At 38.3% G+C, this 22,475-nt stretch overlaps 1 protein-coding gene across 1 annotated transcript in view; it reads left to right on the plus strand.

The window, feature by feature from the left end:
- slco2a1 (solute carrier organic anion transporter family, member 2A1) overlaps window positions 1-18,976 on the plus strand; it is a 40,166-nt gene extending 21,190 nt beyond the window's left edge. The window contains exons 5-14 of the mRNA XM_028444775.1: window positions 567-665; window positions 744-883; window positions 7,477-7,549; window positions 7,640-7,804; window positions 11,012-11,207; window positions 12,983-13,130; window positions 14,835-14,998; window positions 15,457-15,521; window positions 16,204-16,324; window positions 18,426-18,976. Coding sequence (XP_028300576.1) covers window positions 567-665; window positions 744-883; window positions 7,477-7,549; window positions 7,640-7,804; window positions 11,012-11,207; window positions 12,983-13,130; window positions 14,835-14,998; window positions 15,457-15,521; window positions 16,204-16,324; window positions 18,426-18,546 — 1,292 coding nt within the window. The 3' untranslated portion in view covers window positions 18,547-18,976. The remainder of the gene's footprint in view (window positions 1-566; window positions 666-743; window positions 884-7,476; window positions 7,550-7,639; window positions 7,805-11,011; window positions 11,208-12,982; window positions 13,131-14,834; window positions 14,999-15,456; window positions 15,522-16,203; window positions 16,325-18,425) is intronic.
- The last annotated feature ends 3,499 nt before the right edge of the window (window positions 18,977-22,475 follow it).

Consider the following 22,475-nt stretch of genomic DNA (forward strand, 5'->3'; position numbering starts at 1 on the left):
GTGGACCAATAAAAATAATTTTTATGGATTTCCAGAGCATGTCACCTAAGAATCAATGCATATCTGTGACTAATCATTATTGACGTGAACAGTCTATGTTCATAGCTCTAAGCTGATCAAATCACAGGGAGCTGAGACATATGATAAGTAGTTTACTGAAGACCCAAACATGTTCCAGACCCAAACACACACTGACTTTGTGACTATTTAGAGGAGCTGACACGTATAGCAGATATGTTTATATATTCTAAGAGTAGGTGGAGCTGTATTAATATACCAATATTTTAGTTTCCTATGTGATGTAATTCCTTAGATATTGAAAGCTGAAAGTGTAAAAACAAAACAAGGAGACGGAAATCAACACATACCCCCCTCATTAAATTGTCCATATCTCCAAAAGTATTGATGCGATCAAACTAAAAATGTACAGTGTGATTTGCACAGGATGTCCTGAAAATGTGTTGAAATGACAGAAATGACTCTAATATGTTTTTAAAGCATGTGAATAGACTTGACACAGAGGAATTTAGTGGTGATTGCTAACATCTGCCCCCCCTCACCCACAGCCATCCTGTTTGCTCTGTCGGTGTTCGGCCCTGCCATTGGCTACCTGCTGGGGTCAGTCATGCTGCAGATCTACGTGGAGGTGGACAGAGTTGGTTTTGGTAACGTCTGCATGCATGCAGCTGTTTATCACACGTTATCAGCCTCAGGTGTTGAATGTGTGGGTCTTTTCCCCACAGGGGGGGAACAGGAACTGAGACCCAGTGACCCGCGTTGGGTCGGGGCCTGGTGGATGGGTCTGCTCATCACCTCCAGCTGCCTGCTACTGACCTCCATACCTTACTTCTTCTTCCCACGCAGGATGCCTTCAGAAGACAACGTGAGTCTCACTTTAACGCAGCTCATTTCAGTCCAGGTCAGGGGTGGACTGGGACCAACATTCAGCCCTGGTATCTTCTGTCCAGTCCAGTCCACTACATTATCAGACACCATGTAGGAGCCGTTATTAAGTCAGTGGTTCTCAACATGTGGCTCTTTATGTCTGTATGTGTTATTCCCCCAGAAAACCTTAAAAAGTAGAAACTTTAACCCCTTTTTTCCTTTATTTCCATTAGCCATTTTGTAACGTCCTTTGTCTCATTTTTTCCACTTTTCAAAAAGTTCTGACACTTTTTTCAGATTTTATCGTTGTTTTGCCAATAAATATAAATTGGTCCCTATTTTTTGTCCATTTTTGTAACTTCTTTTTGTCACTTTTATCCAAATAAGTTACGTTTTGCCCAATAAATACCACTTGTTTCTTTTTTCCTCTTTTTGTTCCACATTTTTGCCCTTTTTCACTGTTGTTTGCCACATTTTGCCCATTTAAGCTGACCTTTGCCATTACATACCCCCTGGTTCCTCTTTATTTGTCCTTTTTTGGCCACTCTTGACTGGTTTTGGCCCATTTTAGTCAATTTTCACACATTTTTGTCCCTTTTGAACCATTTTTGGCCACTTGTTAACAAATCTTTGCCTCCACTCACTTAAAAAAAAAAAAATCTGCTGGAGGTGCACCAAATTGCACTTCCCCTAAAATTAAATAATATTTAGAGAGAGACAAATGGGAGCAGCATAAAAACAAGATAATATAACTTAAAATATAAGTTTAATGTTAGCAAGACTGTTGTCTGCAACGTAACCTATTATTCAAATGAATGTAAAGAAATTGCAATTATCCAGATGCAATGGGAAGGTATTTGTAGCCACTACATTGCATTACTTTTTTGCATATGTAGTAATTATAATATACATCTATATAATTCTGTTGTGTTGTTTGCACATTGTGTTCTTTGGTTTTAAGATTTTTGTTGCTGACTAATAAAACCAAACAGGAAAGTAGAAATGTATTTGCACTGAAACTTTCAATATTTATTTTAACTTTTGATTAAACTGTTTTGCATTGCGTATTTTTTTTTTTTAAATAGATTATATTTTGTGTACACACTATGTATAGAATTAGGTTCCGATGTCCCAGAATGGGACAGAGGAACCTATTGTTTTCGCTATTATATCGTTTTATTATTATTATACCCCGCCCGCCTTTGATCGCTAATTCGACCCCCTAAAAATGCCCGAAAACTCACCGAAATTTGCACGCACCTCAGGCCTGGCGAAAAATTTGATAATTAGGTGGCGTGAAAAAAAACGGACAGAAAACGCACGCATAGCGTGCGTTTTCGCCGCCAAAAAAACGATGGAACCGCACGACCGCCAGGTTTGACCGATATGTACGAAAATCGCCACGTGTAGTCTCCGCCCCAGAATGAGCGAAAAGTTACATTGTGACCCCGCCCAAAACCAAACAGGAAGTCAGCCATCTTGGGTCAAAGGTCAAAAATGGCGTTTCGCCCTCGAAACGCATCTGCGCTATCTAGTCTGAGGGGATTCATCCGATTCGCTTAAAACTTGGCAACACCACATAGGACCCATTGAAGATGAAAAGTTATCGAAAGAATTTTCGTATCTGTCACGGTTTGGTCGTGGCGCCGCCACAAAAATGCAATGCTAATTTTCGTTAGCACGCAAAAAATTCCAAATCTCCATAACTCTGACACACAAACTTCGATCAGCTTCAAATTTCACACAAAGGACATGTGCCCAAGCTTGGTCATGACTGCTTTGAAACTTTTCCCATCATGCCTTGTGTTTTCGACCGGTGTCATTTAAGGTCATGTACACGGTTAGCATTTACAGCACGCCGTTCTAGGAAAAAGCTTATAACTCTAGAATGCAAAGTTCAAACTGCTTCATATTTGATACACATGATGACCGTACAGCCATAAACAAAACTCGAGAACCAATTTACCCATAATGCCTTGCGTTCTCAGAGGGCGTCGCTTCTGTGGTCGTCCTACACGAGCAGCTGTAGCGGACAGACGATATGTCGTGTTGACTTCAAAACACTGTAGGATGAACCTACACAGAGGGGAGCAAATTGCTATGGAAGAAAAAACAGGCTGTGATCAGTGGGAGGGGCCTATAATGACACGGGAGAATCCTTCGCCATCAGCACGCTATAATAGGAAAATGCTTATAACGCTTCAATGCAAAGTTCAAACTGCTTCATATTTGAGACACACGATGATTGTCCATCCATAAACAACGCTCGATGACCAAATTACCCATCATGGCCAGTGGGAGGGGCCTATAATGACACACGAAAATCCCTCGCCATAACTACGCCATTATACGAAAACGCTTATAACTCTAGAGTGCAAAGTTCAAACTGCTTCATATTTGATACACACGATCACTGTCCAGAGCTAAACAACAAACGATGACCAATTTACCCACAATGCCTTGCGTTCTCAGAGGGCGCCGCTTCTGTGGTCGTCCTACACGAGCAGCTGTAGCGGACAGACGATATGTCGTGTTGACTTCAAAACACTGTAGGATGAATCTTATTAGATGGAAGCACATTGCTATGGCAAATAGAGCAGGCTGTGAAAAGTGGGAGGGGCCTATCATGACACAGGAGAATTCTTCGCCATAACTACGCCGTTGTACGAAAACGCTTACAACTCCAGGCCAATTCCCAAATCCCCAACAGTGGTATACGTGACCGTGGGTTACCGCCCCCGGCCGCTTCATCGGAACCTATGACGCCGCTCGCGGCTTTAATTTTATTTATTTTTGTATTTTATTTTTTTATTTGGTCGTGGGGGGGGGGGAGGGAGACATGCATCTTTCAAATTGTTAATCTCTACTGACACCTAGTGGGTGTAAATCAGCACTGCTACTTTTAACTTGTTTTAAACTTTTTCACCTGCAGTTAAATGTACGCAGCATTTAAAGGCCACACTGAGGATTCTTTGTTAGTTTTAAATAGTCTTTAAATAGTTAAATAGTCTTTTTTCTTTTTTTTTTATTTTTTTATTTTTTATCTTTATCTAATATAATTAGTCTGTAATACACCTGCAATATTCAAGAAATAAAAGATTTAACTTTCAGGGATTTCCACTTAAAAATGTGTTGATTATATGCCAAATCTAAAAGTTAAAAAAAATTAAATAAAGGAAATAATTTCTAAAAAAGAACAAGGACACAACTGAATAACTGTCATCATGATGTTGAAAAAAAATGTCAGTCTGAAATTGGAAAATAAAACTGAGCATCACATTCCCTACGTTTTTTTTTTTTTTCTGTAAATGGTGAAAAAAATGTCAAATCCAAAATTGGGGGGAAAAATGTGCTGCAGCCTTTTTTATATTTGTGATTTTCATAATATTCTTTCTTACCTGTGACTCTTTTCTTTGTTACAAAGCCCAGTATTGATGGCTGGCTGTGAAGTTTGGGTGTCATCACTTATTATTCATCTTCTTATTGCAAATATGTTGTGTTTCAGGAGGTGATTTATCTGAGAAGCTGAGACTTACTCTAACACTAACCACAACCCATATGTATTGTGTATGCCTATAGAATTATGTAACATATAAATGATTTTATTTATATGGAACGATTTATTTATTTTGAGGTTGATCATTTTTAACTGTGTAAGAGTCACACAGCACAATAGCATGCTGCATTGAGCTCAGCCCTCAACTGAAAACTGCAGTCAGGTGTACTTCTTTTATCACACAGATGAGAGAATCTAAGGTGTGTGTTTGGTGGCACGTGAGATGAACTCTCATGAGACCTCGTGTGAGATTTAGGAAATGGCCGACAAAATAGTGTTCCTTAAACATTTCAATATTTCATTAATTTTAACAATTTTTTCAGTGCAAAATGGGTGCGAAATCATTTATGAACATGTTTAAGAGTAGAAGGAAATATATATATATATATATACAGTATGTATATATATAAAATGGAGTAGACGACAGCCAGAACACGAGTAGCCGAGGATTTCGCCAGCGCTTCTGGACATCCATATTTTGTAAATAAGTGGAAATAAACAGTATTTAGTTTAGTGGTTCCCAATCTTTTTTGGATCGTGACCCCATTATTAGCATTGATTGGAACAAATAATATGTTACTGAAGGAACCCAAACTGACATTACAGATCAATGATGTGGCTGTAGAACAAATACATGAAACCAAACTTCTGGGAATAATATTTGACGGTAAATGAACTTGGGCTAAAAACACATTAAAAAATAAGAAATAGAATGGGTGGAAGTGTTGCAATGATCAGGAGATGCTCAGGTTTCTACCTTTAAATGTAAGAGGAAGTGTCATCAATATTTGGTTTTACGGTACTTGGATAGTTGCTCAGAGGTTTGGTCGTGCGCTGCACGCACGCACACACACACACACACACACACACACACACACACACACACACACACACACACACACACACACACACACACACACACACACACACACACAAAGTACAAATAGTGCAGAATAAAGCAGCATGAAGTCTACTGCATTGTTCATATCAAACCAGTATAAATTAAATGTATAACTGTTTTTGGTGGTTAAAGGTAAAGAACAGACTCATTGACTCATTATTTGTTTTTATTCTGAACACTCTACCTAAAGCAAAGACTAATAAGATGAAAAGTCAGTGAGGTACTGGGCCATGGTGACGTGGAATGATCTTCCAAAACACATTATTCAAGAAAATAACACATTTAGATTTAAAAAAACTACTTAAAGAACATTTATTAACAAAACAGCTCTAGGTGCCTGAAGGTGAAAACTACTGAATACATATAATTAGGGTAAGTTATAAATAATTTATAAATGTACAGTGGGGCAAAAAGTATTTAGTCAGCCACCATTTTTTTCCTCATTTTGTCTCTCATAGTTGAGGTTTAGCTATGATGAAAATTACAGGCCTCACATCTTTTTAAGTGAGAGAACTTGTACAATTGGTGGCTGACGAAATACCTTTTTGCCCCAGTGTATATGTATATTAATGAATACCTGTACATGTATTTACCGGTACATGTATATTGATAAATACCTGTAAATGTATATTGCTAAATAACTATCTGATTGTTAATTGCAACTAGGTCTGACTGTGTGAATGTTTGTTTGTGTTTTGTAAATATTTGTAGTTATTGTTTGTTTGCTTTGTTGTGTTTTATGTGTTTGGGTGTGGACTCCAGGAAGAGTAGCTAACTCTAGCCAAAGCTAATGCAGATCCAAATAAACAGATAAACAGATTTTGATGTCAAGATCAATAAAAATAAAAAAAATACTTTTCTTTGTTCTAGAATTGGTATTTGATCATGTTTGAGCTCAGAAATTATTATTTTTTTAATTTCATTTTAGTTGAACTATATTTCACAAAGTATAGAAACACAGTTGTTTAAGATTGTGCATTGTTTTAATAAAGAAACAAAGCATGACAAATAAATACAAAAATTCAAAAATCTATTTTCATTTTTCAGAAATTTCAGGCGCCCTCATTTAAACTCTAGGTGACCCCAAGGTTGAAAAACTTTGATTTAGTGGCTCCTAAATAGATTTATTTCTATTGTTTTTTATCATTTCTGATCATCTCATGCCAAGACAGATACTTTATTTGTTAATGTTCCACTTTGTCACGCTGAAGTACCCCCTGTAGTGCCATCACGTACACCTAGGGGTACACGTACCCCCATTTAAACACTGATCTAAAGGACTGGATTTTTCCATATGAGGCTTAGAATAATGACTGTTTTACTGCGTCACTGCAGTGGGAAACAAGTGATGAATGAAGGAAACATGGATGTGTTTGTGTTGTTATATTTTTTATCCCCCGCCACAAAGTGGAAACGGGGGGAAATAGGTTTGAGCTCCGTCCATCTGTGCGTCTGTCTGTCTGAGTTAAAGAGGACAGCTTTTCTCTGAAACTGTTTAAGATACAATGACCAAATTCGGTGTTCAGCGTATCAATACCTTGATGGAGTTCGAAAAGGAGAAGTGTGTAATTATTTTTTCCAGAGTTATTGTTCTTGTTCAGTTTTTTTACTCTGTTCGAGGTATCAAGAAGGTTCTGGGTTCAAGCCCTGGGGTGGACCCCTGGGTCCTTTCTGTGTGGAGTTTGCATGTTCTCCCCGTGCTGCGTGGGTTTCCAACGGGTACTCCTTTTTCCCTCCACAATCTAAAAACATGATTGGAAGGTTGATTGGAGTCTCTAAATTGCCCATAGGAGTGAACGAGAGTGAGTGGTTGTCTGTCTGTGTTGTCCTGCGATGGACTGGTGCCCTGTCCAGGGTGTACCCCCGCCCAGCGCCCAATGAGAGCCGGAGATTGGCACCGGCAGACCCCTGCGATCCTGAATAACAGGAACAAGTGGGTCTGAAAATGGATGGATGGATGTTCGAGGTATCATCATAGGGGACAGCTTTTCTTAGAAACTGTTTAAGATAGTTAGTAATTTTATATCCTGATGTGATAATATTTTAAGTTCTTAGATTTAAGTGAGTTATACTGAGAACCAATCTGGCGGAGGATGTTGATGACTGTCTTCTTGTTGTGTGTTGTTTTTTCCAGGAGTCTGAGTGCAGCGATCAGCTGAAAAATGACTTTAAGAAGCCAGAGACGTCTCTGCTCGACTTTCTGAAAAGTACGTTTGTCACATTTAGATTGTGACAGTGTGACTGTGTCAAAGTAAAGCAGCTGATGTGTGTGTGTGTGTGTGTGTGTGTGTGATCAGTGTTTCCCAGGATGTTCGTCCACCTCCTGTTGAGTCCTCTGTTCCTCATGCTGGTTCTGGCCCAGTGCTGCTTCTCCTCCGTCATTTCGGGTCTGGCTACATTTCTCAACAAGTTTCTGGAGCGACAGTACAGCGCGTCTCCAGCCTACAGCAGTCTGCTCATCGGTACGTCTACTCAGCCACTCTAATGATTCAAGTCATCATTTACTGATGGTTGGCCTCAGTTCAACATCAACACAAAGCATCTTCAAATATATGTGGCAAAAAAAATGTCAGTGAGTTTAAATGCATAAGAACTTGACAAAGGATGAATATCATTACAATTTGGAATATTGAACTCAAAGTTTCCAGGCTTTCCACGCTGCTGCTGCTGAAGCCTGAAAACTTTGAGTTCAATAGGCCAAAATAAAATGATATTCATAATTTGTCAAGTTCTTATGCATTTAAACACGCTGACATTTTTTTTTTGCCACATATATTTATTTGAAGATTTTTACCATGTTAAAGCTGCAGTTTGTAGAATCCTCACTCCACTCCGTTTTGAAACCAAAACTCAACCTCCCTTACTGGTATATTTTGTGAACGCTCTTAGCGACTTTTTTCTCAATAGAGACATAGTGACAAATATGGACTTTATCTTGTGTTATTGGAGATTTTTCTGGTGTTTTAGAGACTCTGACATGAATGCATGTATCACTGTAGTTACTGTCCTGAGCAGCGGCTGCTGCCATCGACTCGTCCCCGCCAGAGAGCTCACAGAGTGGGCTGTGATCTCAGCTGCTCTGAGCAGCAGCAGCATCCAGACTGTAAAATGAATTCACCTTGAATACGCTTCTCTTAGGTTTACATGCGATTTATCCCGTCTGTTCTCACTCTCCTTCTGAAACCAATGTGTGTGTGCGGCGGACCCTCCGCAGTCACGGAGGTCCGCAAAGCGAGTGTTTGTGACTTTATTCTGTTGCTTGGTAACAAAGTTGACATCCATCATGGACGACCCCTCTCACACCCTGCATCAGACTGTGGAGGGTCTGAGCAGCTCCTTCAGTGGTAGAGTGAAACACCCACAGTGTTCATCCCATCACTGTACGACTGTACAGTAAAACAGTCTGAGGTACTGTATATTCTATAGTCTGTGTGTATATAGGGGGAGGGGCTGCTGCCTCTGCTCTACAGACAATGACGGCCAGTTGTTGCTCTCCATACAACTATTACAATATATACATTTAACCGTTTATATAAAACTATATATATAAATTATTCATATACAATTTACATATGTACATAAAGAAATAAATAATTGGGGTTCTTTTACTTTATTTAACAGATTTAAGGATTAAAAATGTCCAAAGTTTCCACTGCTCTTATATTAGTGTGTTTTCTATTTAAAATGGTGCATTATACATTTATGTATATAATATCTTCCCTACAATATAAACACATTCAAAATATAACTATTTTTTATAGTTTCTGTTTCCACTGTATCCAGAGTAATAATAATTGATTGATTTGTCACATGACTGTTCCAGGGTTTGAGTTTGTTTTATTTAGTTTCACATCTACCTGTAGCTCTATGTTTTTTAAACTGATGTAAACTTGTTTGTTGTGTTATTTCAGCAAGTTTCACTTTTACAGTTACAGTAGGAAACCTTTGTAATTGAATATCCTAGTTACATTACAGAAACCAAATTAAACTGTATCAACTAAGTGAATTAATAAAAATGTCCCGTGTGAAGGCTTTTTCAAATGAAAAATGATCCTGTGAATTCTGTGACCTGTTAAACCTGCACAACTCAAAGAATTGGAATCAACAATCTTTTAGAAAGGAAAGGAATTGAAATTGAGAATCAGAATCATTCAAATCTAAACGATGCTCAACCCTAGTTATGAATATATGTGATTCTCTCCAGTGGCAGCGTTTGTTTTAACCACTGGGAGGCGCTGGTTGTTACATATTTCCATGTCAGAGCTATGCTTCTTTTTGCACTTAGTGAGCTGAAATCAATAAATGCGGATTCAAACTTGCTAAAATTATGTTTTTGTGAGTACAAAGACAATAAGAATATTAAAACAAACTGTTTTTAGATCATCTTCACAATCAAATCTTTGACTTCTTTCCAAAATAATTGTATCTGATACATTCCCACATGTAGTGTATCATTGTGTCTTTAGAGCCACACTTTATACAAGTATCTGGAATGTTTTTATTAATTTTATTTGTTTGATTTTACAGGTGTGATGTAAATATGTATTAACCATTTAAATTATAGTATCCTTAGCTGACTATTAATAGACATTGTGTGAGTTTTACTGCATGCCCTAACCCAAGTTTACTAATATTAGCCTGCAGCTTATTACTTCTAAAATGATGCCCTTTCTTTACTTATTCTTTATTAACAGTTTTTCTAGTGCTGTAAGGGGATCTTATTTAGGATATTTTGATTTGTGTTCACAAAACTTCTCAATTTGCAAGTATTTTAAATGTCCAGTATTATGGTATTTTTCACCCATCTCCCTTTGTTCTTAGTAACATAGTATTTGAGGTTTATTTTCCCAAACTCGCCTGTTTACTGGAGTTTTAGCCTCTGAAAAGTCACTTTCTGACACTTCTAAAAACAGGTTGATTTTTGGGCCTTCATGCATATGTATGAGTGGGCGTGTCTGTAGACGTAGACTCTATGCCATAGCTTTATTTCCCCATTAACAGACTGTCTGTAAAGTTTGATTTATGATAGTTAAATGTATTAGTTTATTATTATTTATTTCATTAGTTACAATGTAAATAGTTGATTTATTATAGTTAAACCAGCACCTATTTTTATCAGTGGTTCCCAACCAAGGGTATGTGTACCCTGAGGAAACGCAAAAATAGAAGCATTTGTTCAATAATTCCCAACATCCCTCGACCTTATCCATCTGTAGTAAGTTGAGACATACAGTAACTCTTTAAAATACATTAAAATGTAAAGTATCAGATCTGGTGATGATGAGTTTTGACAAACATATTTGTGTACACATTAAGGAAATCTGTGTGCGTTTGTGTGTGTGTCTGGACTAAACTGTGACAGTTTGAATCATTTAGATACTTCCTGACTTTAGACCACACCCCTACTGCATGTTTTAGGATTTTATGTATTTAATAGTAGTTTTTACAGGAATGAAGGCAGCGGTAATAACTCACTGACATTTACTTGATTTGAAGTCGAGGAAACGAGAGCAATTCAAACGTTAATGTTGCACTTCCACGCATAGATACAGATTCCACTTAAAATAAATATCATGCAATAAATGACAGATATCAGTCCCTACAGGAGATATTTCAGGGTTTGGGAAAAATTTTGAGTTCTTTCAACAATTTGTGTTTGTGTCTCTCAGGTGCTGTAAATCTGCCAGCTGTAGCAGTGGGGATGCTGGTGGGCGGAGTCATCATGAAGAGGGCGGGGCTGTCTCTGAAGACCATCCCACGCTTCTCAGTGACCATGTTGACCATCTCCACCCTCCTCTGCATCCCTCTGTTCTTCATGGGCTGCCCCACACACAAGGTGTCAGAGGTCAACCACCTGCAGCCTGAGTGAGCGCACACACACACACACACACACCCACAGTCACACAAACACACACACACACACGAACACACACACGCACACACACTCACACACACACGGTCACACGCACGCGTGCGCACACTCACACGAACACACACACGAACACACACACACACACAGTCACATGAACACACACACAGTCACACTAACACACACGCACACACACGCACGCGCGCGCACACACAGTCACACGCACACACACGCACACACAGTCACACGCACGCACGCACAGACACACACACACACACACACACACAGTAACACGCACACACACACGCACACACATACACGTGAACGCACGCACGCGCGTGCACACACACACTCACACGAACACACACACGCACACACACACACGCACAGTCACATGAACGCACACACGCACACACACACACACACACGCACGTGCGCACAAACACGCACACACGTGCACGCACACACACACGCACGCACGTATATGGGGGATGAATCCATTCTAAAATCATGCGCACCAATCCATCGCACGTGTAGCTGCCTGACTAACTTTTACTAAACTTACCTAATTAATTAAACTAGTTAGGTGTAGAAACAGGTGTGGCGTGAGTGAAGCTGCAGTGGTCAGGTGCGCTTCACTATCTAGCACTGTCTGCGTCTGCTTGACATGTAAACAATTAGAAAAAATTGCTAGGTGTGCAGGTATGTAAGCTTGTGTGAGTGTTGAGTATGGGGGGTGGATCCATTCTATTTTATGGATCTATCAATTTTGAATATTTACATGTCACACAGATGGTGCTCGATAGTGAAGCACACCTGACCACTGTAGCTTCACTCACGCCACACCTGTTTCTACGTGTGATTCATATATTTATGTTTGTTAGGTGTCATCCAGGTGTACACTTTAAAGTGTGGCGTATGTGTGCGTACACTTTAAAGTGTGGCGTATGTGTGCGTACACTTTAAAGTGTGGCGTATGTGTGCGTGCACTTTAAAGTGTGGCGTATGTGTGCGTGCACTTTAAAGTGTGGCGTATGTGTGCGTACACTTTAAAGTGTGGCGTATGTGTGCGTACACTAAAGTGTGGCGTATGTGTGCGTACACTAAAGTGTGGCGTATGTGTCCGTACACTTTAAAGTGTGGCGTATGTGTGCGTACACTTTAAAGTGTGGCGTATGTGTGCGTACACTTTAAAGTGTGGCGTATGTGTGTGTACACTTTAAAGTGTGGCGTATGTGTGCGTACACTTTAAAGTGTGGCGTATGTGTGCGTGCACTTTAAAGTGTGGCGTATGTGTGCGTGCACTTTAAAGTGTGGCGTATGTGTGCGTGCACTTTAAAGTGTGGCGTATGTGTGCGTGCACTTTAAAGTGTGGCGTATGTGTGCGTACACTTTAAAGTGTGGCGTATGTGTGCGTACACTTTAAAGTGTGGCGTATGTGTGCGTACACTTTAAAGTGTGGCGTATGTGTGCGTTCACTTTAAAGTGTGGCGTATGTGTGCGTATGCAAATGTGCTAACACGTTAACGCGTTAAGACACGTCAAACACACATGTGGGGGCGTGACTTGTGCATTGTGCTCGTGTAGCCATTCTAAGTCTATGGAAAATGTTATTGTTTTTGAGGGGGAGAACTATTCTTGTACGCGCTCCACAGTTTGAGAACCACTGGTGTGGACAGACTGTGACACTCCCAGCATGGCAGCTGTGTTTATAAAAGGAAAGTGTAAATAATTCCTGGTGGTATTTGCATGTTCTCTGTGTTCTCCTCAGCTCTCTGTCTACGTGCTACGCTAACTGCTCGTGTCCTGCCTCAGCCTTTAACCCCGTGTGTGGCTCTGATGGGGTGGAGTACATCTCTCCCTGCCACGCTGGCTGCACCAACTTCACCAAAGAGCCCAACAACACCCACCGGGTGCAGGTCAGTCATCACCAGCTTCTATGGTCACATGTGCTCTCACCACTAGCGGCGCCAGGATTTTGAATGTTTGTGGGCTCCCAGAAAAGTGGATGGGCCCGTTAAAATAAACCAAATAAACCCTGACATCTTCATTTCAGCGCTTTTCTGCACCACTGAATTACAATAAAGGCAATGTTTGTGTGATTAAAGCTATGATTATTTTGAATAGCATTATTATATTGGCCCAACAAACCATGGCCCACATTATGAAGCATATTTTAGCAACAAGGCATTCAAAGTGATTCATGTAAGACTTTAAAACAAGTAAAAAAAAAAAAAATAAAATTCTTACTGCATTTTAGAATCATAAAAACAGTATCAAAAAAGCCTGCATTACTGTGTTCCAAAGCAGCAGTAAGTAATTTGTGAACATCGTGAATATTCCGTTTTTACCATTTAAAATTACTGTTTTACCACCAACATGTGGCTCTGCACGGTGCCATCGTTATTATTAATAGGTAACTAGAGTTCTCATGCTGCATGTCATTGAACGCAGCATGAGAACAGTGACTTCCTGGTAATGATGCAGCCTGTGGGCGGGCTTAAGAGTCCATGTGGGATGCAAGCCGCTGATTGGCTGAAAGCCTTTCACTGAAAGCTTTCCTTGGGCTTGTTATTGGATGAACAGCACCTGGGTGGGCCTTGATTAACTCATTGACTGCCAAAGACGTCTAAAGACGTTATTTCTGTTTTTCGGCTGGGGTTGCTAGGAGACAGTGTGATGAAGCTCTCCTGTGAATATCTAACTTTTACCATGATGTAGTGACCAACTGGTGACATGTAGGTGGCAGCAGCGCACCTGTGGATGAAAGATCACCCGTTATGTGCAGAGCTCAGAGTGAGTGGAAAAGAGTTTACGAGACAGAAAATGGCGCTACGAGAGTTGATGCTGAAGTTCCCACCAGCTCACACTCGACCAGAGCATGTCTGGAACTAAGTGGACTATTGAGAGGGTGGCGATGGTGAGAGAAAATGATCAAAAAACAGGACAAGCACTGACACTGTTTGGGAGGAGAAGGAAGTTGCGTGTGTGGAGAATGACGGGGGAGAGACTTGGAAGACGGCCAAAATACAGTGAGCAAACCATTCAACTCTGACCCAGATAGTAAAATAATATTAATTTTGCCATCAAAAGATCGGTCTCAGTGATGTTTTTGTAGTTTTATAGAAGGAAACCAATGATGAGGTGTCACTAGAGCAAAAAAAAAAAAAAAAAAAAAAAATGCTTCAAAGTCACTAATAGGAATTTTCAGAAAAAGACATTTTTCTTAGCTTTTTGTCACAAACTGGCGATTTGTGTGAAACTTGGCTCTATTGAACTGCTGATTATGGAAGAACAAAACAAGCTAGAAACAAAATTATTGGGTGGCTCACACAGTCGATATCCAATCAGAGCTCTTTAGTCAGGCAGCTCGTACTGTAGACGCTCAGCATCTCTCCATCAGTAGAAGAAGAACGTGTCACCACACCAGGTTAGTCAGAGTGAGAACTTTTGTAAGAAGTCAACGAATGTCAGGATGATATAGATTTAGACATTTTCGTCTCATAAATCACTCTAAATGTGGATTTAACATCGAAATGTATTTGAATGAATAGATATTTAACATATCAGGTGTGTCCCTTTGACTGGTGTATGTGTACTGATCTGTTTTTGTGTTTGTGCAGGTGTACACAGACTGCAGGTGTATATCAGAGCGACGGGGCCACGCCCTTCCTGCTCCCTGTCAGAACAACTGCAGACATTTTCTCCTCCCTGTTATTCTCATCCTCTCATTAGCATCACTCATCGCCTGTTTGACTCACAACCCACTGTACATGATGGTGCTCAGGTAAGGAACGGCCGTGTCACAGAACTAGTTAGATGTGCTCTAACATACGTATAAATACACAATGAAAACCAAACAATGTAACATGTATAAAGTACACTATGAATATCAATAGTCAAAGTGTAGCTCAACCCCAGGTTAAGCTAACAGTGACAGTGAAGCACAATGGTCGAAATGACGTCATAGAATCTGGTTCTCAGCCAATAGCAAAATTCAATTATAATAGCCAGCGTTTAACCCATAGAGGGCAGTGATTCGAACTAATTTAAATACTTTTACTAAAATGTTAGTGGGATTGAACTTCTGCGAGGTTAATGTAGTAGTTAATAAATGTAAAGAAGCTAAGAATACAGAAAGAACCAACAGACAGTTGTGCTGTTTATCTGATAATAGAAATATATGAACATTATAGTATGAATATAAAAGCGCTGCTGTTTTGTTCCCCTTTCTTTATTGTTCAGGTCTGTGTCGTCAGAAGAGAAATCATTCGCTATCGGGATTCAGTTCTTACTCATGAGAGTGTTGGGTGAGTCTAATAATAATAAGCAGTTAATACAGAGATGGTGAAGCTGCATCCTCTTTGTTAAGTGTTGTGTTTGCGTGCTGTGCATATGTTAGCACAATTGAATGTTTTTTTTATTTAAAAAAACATGATTCAAAAATCTATTTGGACATAATTTGGATCCATACGATAATCGCGCTGTGAAATATTGCAATATATTGACAAATTGATTTTTTTTCTTTCACCCTATAAATACCCAATTCATAAGTAATAACTTTCAGTATTTATTCATATCAACATTTTATAAAAAGAAAAACTACATGTTGAATAATTATTATTTGTAAATATGCGATGTTTGTGTGCAGGTCATGAGCAAATATGAGAAATAAAAATAAGGAAAGGAGAGTGTAAATAGTGTGATTATGATATAACAACTATATTATTAATATAAACAAACACTTAATGTGGTGAGTTATGATTTTATTACAATAATTTCAATGGAATGATTGAATTGAGATACGCAGAATTATAAATCACCAGAATCGCATTTATTTAGTCAAGTTAAATGTTTGTTCAAACACTAAAGTAAATGTATTTTTTCTAGTAAAAACATAATGATATGGTACAGGGCAGTAGAACAAAGCTGTGTATTTTAGACTATTTGGATTATGGAGCCGATGCCCTCTGTTGTTTTGCTCCTCCTCAGCTTGGCTGCCGGCCCCCGCTCTGTTTGGGACGGCCATCGATACGTCGTGTATCTGGTGGAAACGCGTGTGTGGAAAGAAGTTCAGCTGTGCTTATTATGACAACAACATCCTCAGAAACAGGTGGGACTGATCACATCATCACTAGGGCTGGGCGATATGGACCAAAACTTAAAATGGTGACATATGATATAAATCTCAGTCATTTTAAACTCAATAAAGTCTAATTAGAAAAACAATTTTGGGTTGAATTTGCCACACTGACACGTTTATTAACAAACAGCTGCACAATATTTTTCCTGTAAGGGACAGCATGTGTGAGTGAGTTCGGTAGTGTGGCTTGTTTAGGTGAATTAAATAGTGAAAGCAGCGACTACTAAAACAAGTATTTTAAAACCAAATAAGCTTTAAAATAAATATCTCAGAAATATGGAAAAATTGTAAAAAAAAAAATAAAAAGGGACACTATGAATAATATTAAATAATTGTTTGATGTTATTTGTACTGTGTGATTGTATAAATCAAAACAAGTAAAAAAATAAAAATAGATATATCTTGATAAAGACGATTTTGTCATTTTCTATATCGCCAAAATGGAAAACTCTATATTTCTTGAATCACCATATGTTGCCCAGCTCTAATCATCATCTTCATCATCATCATCATCATTGGCCACAGTTACATGATGTTTTTTTTTTTAATTTTGAATTAATTATTCTGAATTAAAGTGTTCTGCTTCGTGTTTAAATGGAAATAGTAATTCTGAATTACGGTTTACATGGAAAATGGGTTTATTCAGCTTTATTTAATTCTGCTTTAGGTTTGGGGATTTGGAAGGTTCTGATTGGATGGGACGAACATAATGTATCAAGTTTAGTGCGGGAAAAACACACAAGTTTATTTTAGGCTATAACAAAAAAGACCACACAATAAGAACCATTTTCACTTTTATTTTGATTGTAGTTTTGAAGCAACAACTGGACAATAATATACTGTTTCACTTTAGTCCACAGAGCAGGAGAGAGAAAGGAACTAATCACAGATAAATAAAACCTAGTGAAACAAATAACCAGGAATAAATATTAGCTCCCTGGTAAAGATAGTGGCTCTAACAACCAGTACAATGATACATTGGTGATATTACAGCCTGTGCAGCAGTACGAGGATGTTTCCAGATGTTTCCAGGTTTTAGTATCATCTGTCCTGGTGCAAGGCTTCACGTACCCTTTGAAGCCTGTTTCATAATAAGTCTGTTTATGCCTCCGTCCAACCACTCTTTTCATTGTGTCCATGAATTCTAAGGCTCTTATTAAAGTAATAGATTACAAGTTCTCGCGTTACTGTAATTGAGTTGCTTTTATGAGTACATTTCTACACTCAGCCATTACTGAGTAAATTCATAATTTTGATTTTAAAATGATCAACAGACATTGTGAAACTACAAAAACAATTAAATGCATCACATCAAAGCCGACCAATCAGATTCAACGTAATCTACGTCACCAAAACAGCATTAAATGGAGGTTATTTCCTCAGTTTTAGATTCATAAATGTAACTATACTTAGAACCTGAATTTTTTCATTGTCAATTTATTAGTGTTATTTTATTTAAAAAATAATTACATTAAATAAAAATAATTGTACATTTTGACAAACCTTTTATTTTATACAGATGCTTTTGTGAAAAATAGATTAAATTCCAATTGTGCAATATTTGGTCTCTGACTTTTAAAGTTTATACATGAGATGTTTACTGTATGTAAGGGAACCATGGCTAGATTTATTCATTTATAAGTAACTAGTAACTTTTACTTTGAGTACTATTTAATTAAGCTATTCTTTACTTGTACTTAAGTATTTTATGGAGAACTTATTTGCACTTTTAGTTGAGTACAATTTCAATCAAGTAACAGTAGTTCTACTTGAACAGATATATCAGTACTCTTTACACCTCTGACAAAAAGTCTCGGCTCGAGCCCGGTCGGCCATCTTGGATTATGTTGTCCCCAGCGTGTCATCGCATCAGGTCGAGCATGTGCAGAACGACCGTAATTAAGTTAAATCTGAATAAACAGCCATCTGTGGAATATGGATTTAGGTGTTTACAAGGTCAGTTTAAATAGGATTTAACTTTTATTCTGAATTAAAGCTCTCATGTAAACGTGACCAGTTTGGCTGTACGGCGTGATGATTTCTCACTTCTTATTCTGCTCCACAAACACAGGTACCTGGGCCTTCAGGTGGGCTATAAGCTGATGGGATTGGCCCTGCTCTCCATGCTGGGCTGGAGAATGCAGCGCACACAGGAGTACGACCTGGACAAGAGGCCTCACAGACTGCTGTGATCACTGCTCACTGTAAACTGACTGTGACAGGCTCCGCCCCCTACCTGCTGCTTGGAGTGGCCACGCCCCTTTACCAAAGTCGGTAGAAAGTCCCTCTGCGAGTGCGTGAGGATCCAAACATTGGTTTGATCTGAGAGATTTGGAATCTGTCCTTGTTTCTGTTGCTATGGAAACATAATATGTGACTGTAAAAATGTAGCTTAATATTTAAGTTGAATGTAGACATGTTTGTCTCATGCACAGAGACATCTGTGAGCACTGCATCACTTCTATACATCTATACACTGACAGCACTAAAGTTCACTATTTAAACACTGTATGCTGTATCTAATGGTGGGAATACAGTCGTAGTAATAATTATCTTAGGTTCTGTGAAAATGACAATAATCCGAATGTAACACAATTAAAATCTTTCAATAATCTGTTTTAATGGGAGCGACTGGTGTCAGATCATTAACTGGTTTATCCACAAGTGTCACCACTTCTACTTTTATTAAACAGAAACATCAGCTGCTAATATATATCATATATTCTGTTAAAGTAGCGTAGAGTCAACTACAGTAAACCTTTAGACCAGCCATGGGCAACTGGTGGTAAAGCAAATCCACAAATATTGTATTTAATGTATGTATGTAATACACAAAATAACTCCCAAAATACACAAATCGACAGCAAAATGCACCAAGTACACAAAAAAGTTTTAAAAAATACACAAAATGACAACAAAGACAGACTCCTTTTTCAGACCCACTTATTCCTGTTTGACAGGGTTGCGGGGGTCTGCCTGTGCCAATCTCATTGGGCGCTGGGCGGGGGTCCACCTGGACAGGATGCCAGTCCATCGCAGGGAAACACAAACAGACATCCACTCACTCTCATTCACTCCTATGGGTCATTTAGAGACTCCAATCAACCTTACAGTCATGTTTTTGGATTGTGGGAGAACCCGGAGGAAACCCACGGAGCACGGGGAGAACAATGCAAACGCCACACCTTTTCAACTCAGCCTTGAAAGTGACCCCAAAAATGCACAAATCAACAACAAAAATTTTGAAAATGACAGAAAAATACACAAAATGACAACAAGAACACAAAAAATAATTTAAAAAACCACACAATCAGTAAAAGTTGACAAAACGCTTTTCCTCCTGTAATAATGCTCTGATTGGTCATTATTCTGGATGCTGACATGAATGTTGATAATGTGGCCCTCGGATCAGATACAATCACATTTTCATAGATCATAAGAACAGAGTTTCTGGTGTTTCTCCTTTAGTTTAAATGAAACTAAATGTTTTTAATGTAGTCAGAATGAGAGATGATCCTCAAACTGTGATCGTGGACCGATACAGGCCTATACGCTGAATGAGTTGACCCTGTTTGTCCTACAGTGAACGTGATGACCAACATGTCCTCAGTCTGGTTCCTTTAACCTTTATCTTAAGAAGAACGCAGTCAGCATTAAGCTCTGAAGTGGATTTTATCACCAACAGAGAAAATAATAAACACGTCTGTGTTGACATGAAAGAAGAAATCATCAATCAGGTCTGCAGACTAACAACATGTTGAGATTTCAGCGACTCTGGCGACTAGATTAGCGATTGCGTGAGTCACTCAAAGTTGAACATTTTGAACTTTTCAAACAGCTTTGAGTGTCACGACATCCAATCAGTAAGGAGTTTCTCTCTACATCACTTCCTTGGTCGTCACATCACTGGAGAAACAAAACCCAGAGACAACGACCTCTAGCCTCCAGCGTTTTTGGATTTTGTTCAACACTTAAAGTGCTGCAATCGTGGTAGAATCAGCCATGTTTTATGTGAAAATGAAAATTGAGTCAGAAACAGGCTCAGACAGTGGCAGGAAAGATGAGGTGAGCAAAAATCACTACAATGTTCAAACGACTCATCACGGGCAATTTAAGCAACTATAGTTGCTAAAGATGCGTTTGGTATGAACTCACCTGTCCTCATGACCAAGACCACAACCACACTATCCAAGACCAAGACTTGCCTGAGACCAGAACACTCCAAGACTTTTTCTTTTAGATGCATTTGACAGACAAAAAACAAGGAGTCTGCAACTCTTTCAAAGCACTACATGCAAAAATATCAAATCTAGCTACAGTGGTGAGAAAAAACCTCCCTTTTAACAGGAATAAATCTCCATTAGAACCAGGCTCAGAGGTGGAGAACGTCTGCTTCCACTGGTTGTTATTAGTGGACAGAAAGAGGAGAACATCAGTGTCCCAGATAAATACATTCTGATAATGTGCTTGTTCTCATTTATTGTCTTGTTTATTTTGAAAATAGTAAAGTAAAATAATAATAATTATGAGATAGTATCTAAGAGGTCTAAATGGTCTTCCATCTGATTCTCCAAAGCTACAGTTGAAGGGTCAAATCATCTGCAGATGAATATCATCATTGAAGACTACTTTCAACATGGATTCACAAATGGTGAAATTTTAGTTGTTTTGAAGGAATCTCACAACATCTAAATCAGGCTCTGGACCCTGGAGAAAAAAATGCAGAAGAACCAACTGTGGAAGAGATGAAATAAGGAGAATGAAGCTCAAGTTTCAGCTTTTATAGAACTTTATAGACCTTTATACACCTTTATAGACCTTTATACACCTTTATAGACCTATATATGCCTTTATACACCTTTATAGGCCTTTATACACCTTTATAGACCTATATATGCCTTTATACACCTTTATACACCTTTATAGGCCTTTATACACCTTTATAGGCCTTTATACACCTTTATAGACCTATATATGCCTTTATACACCTTTATAGGCCTTTATACACCTTTATAGGCCTTTATACACCTTTATAGACCTATATATGCCTTTATACACCTTTATAGGCCTTTATACACCTTTATAGACCTATATATGCCTTTATACACCTTTATACACCTTTATAGGCCTTTATACACCTTTATATGCCTTAATACACCTTTATAGACCTTCATACACCTTTATAGACCTTTATACACCTTTATAGACCTATATATGCCTTTATACACCTTTATAGGCCTTTATACACCTTTATAGACCTATATATGCCTTTATACACCTTTATAGGCCTTTATACACCTTTATAGACCTTTATACACCTTTATAGACCTATATATGCCTTTATACACCTTTATAGGCCTTTATACACCTTTATAGGCCTTTATACACCTTTATAGACCTATATATGCCTTTATACACCTTTATAGACCTTTATACACCTTTATAGGCCTATATATGCCTTTATACACCTTTATAGACCTTTATACACCTTTATAGGCCTTTATAGACCTTTATACACCTTTATAGACCTATATATGCCTTTTTACACCTTTATAGACCTTTATACACCTTTATAGGCCTTTATACACCTTTATAGACCTTTATACACCTTTATAGACCTATATATGCCTTTATACACCTTTATACACTTTTATACACCTTTATAGACCTTTATACACCTTTATAGACCTTTATAGACCTATATATGCCTTTATATACCTTTATAGACCTTTATAGACCTTTATAGACCTATATATGCCTTTATACACCTTTATAGACCTTTATACACCTTTATAGACCTTTATAGACCTTTATACACCTTTATAGACCTATATATGCCTTTATACACCTTTATAGACCTATATATGCCTTTATACACCTTTATAGACCTTTATACACCTTTATATGCCTTTATAGACCTTTATACACCTTTATATGCCTTTATACACCTTTATAGACCTTTATACACCTTTATCTGCCTTTATACACCTTTATAGACTTTTATATGCCTTTATACACCTTTATAGACCTTTATACACCTTTATACACCTTTATAGACCTATATATGCCTTTATACACCTTTATACACCTTTATAGACCTTTATACACCTTTATATGCCTT

This window comes from Gouania willdenowi, chromosome 4 (assembly GCF_900634775.1).
Source record: "Gouania willdenowi chromosome 4, fGouWil2.1, whole genome shotgun sequence".
In the NCBI taxonomy this organism is placed as follows: domain Eukaryota; kingdom Metazoa; phylum Chordata; class Actinopteri; order Blenniiformes; family Gobiesocidae; genus Gouania; species Gouania willdenowi.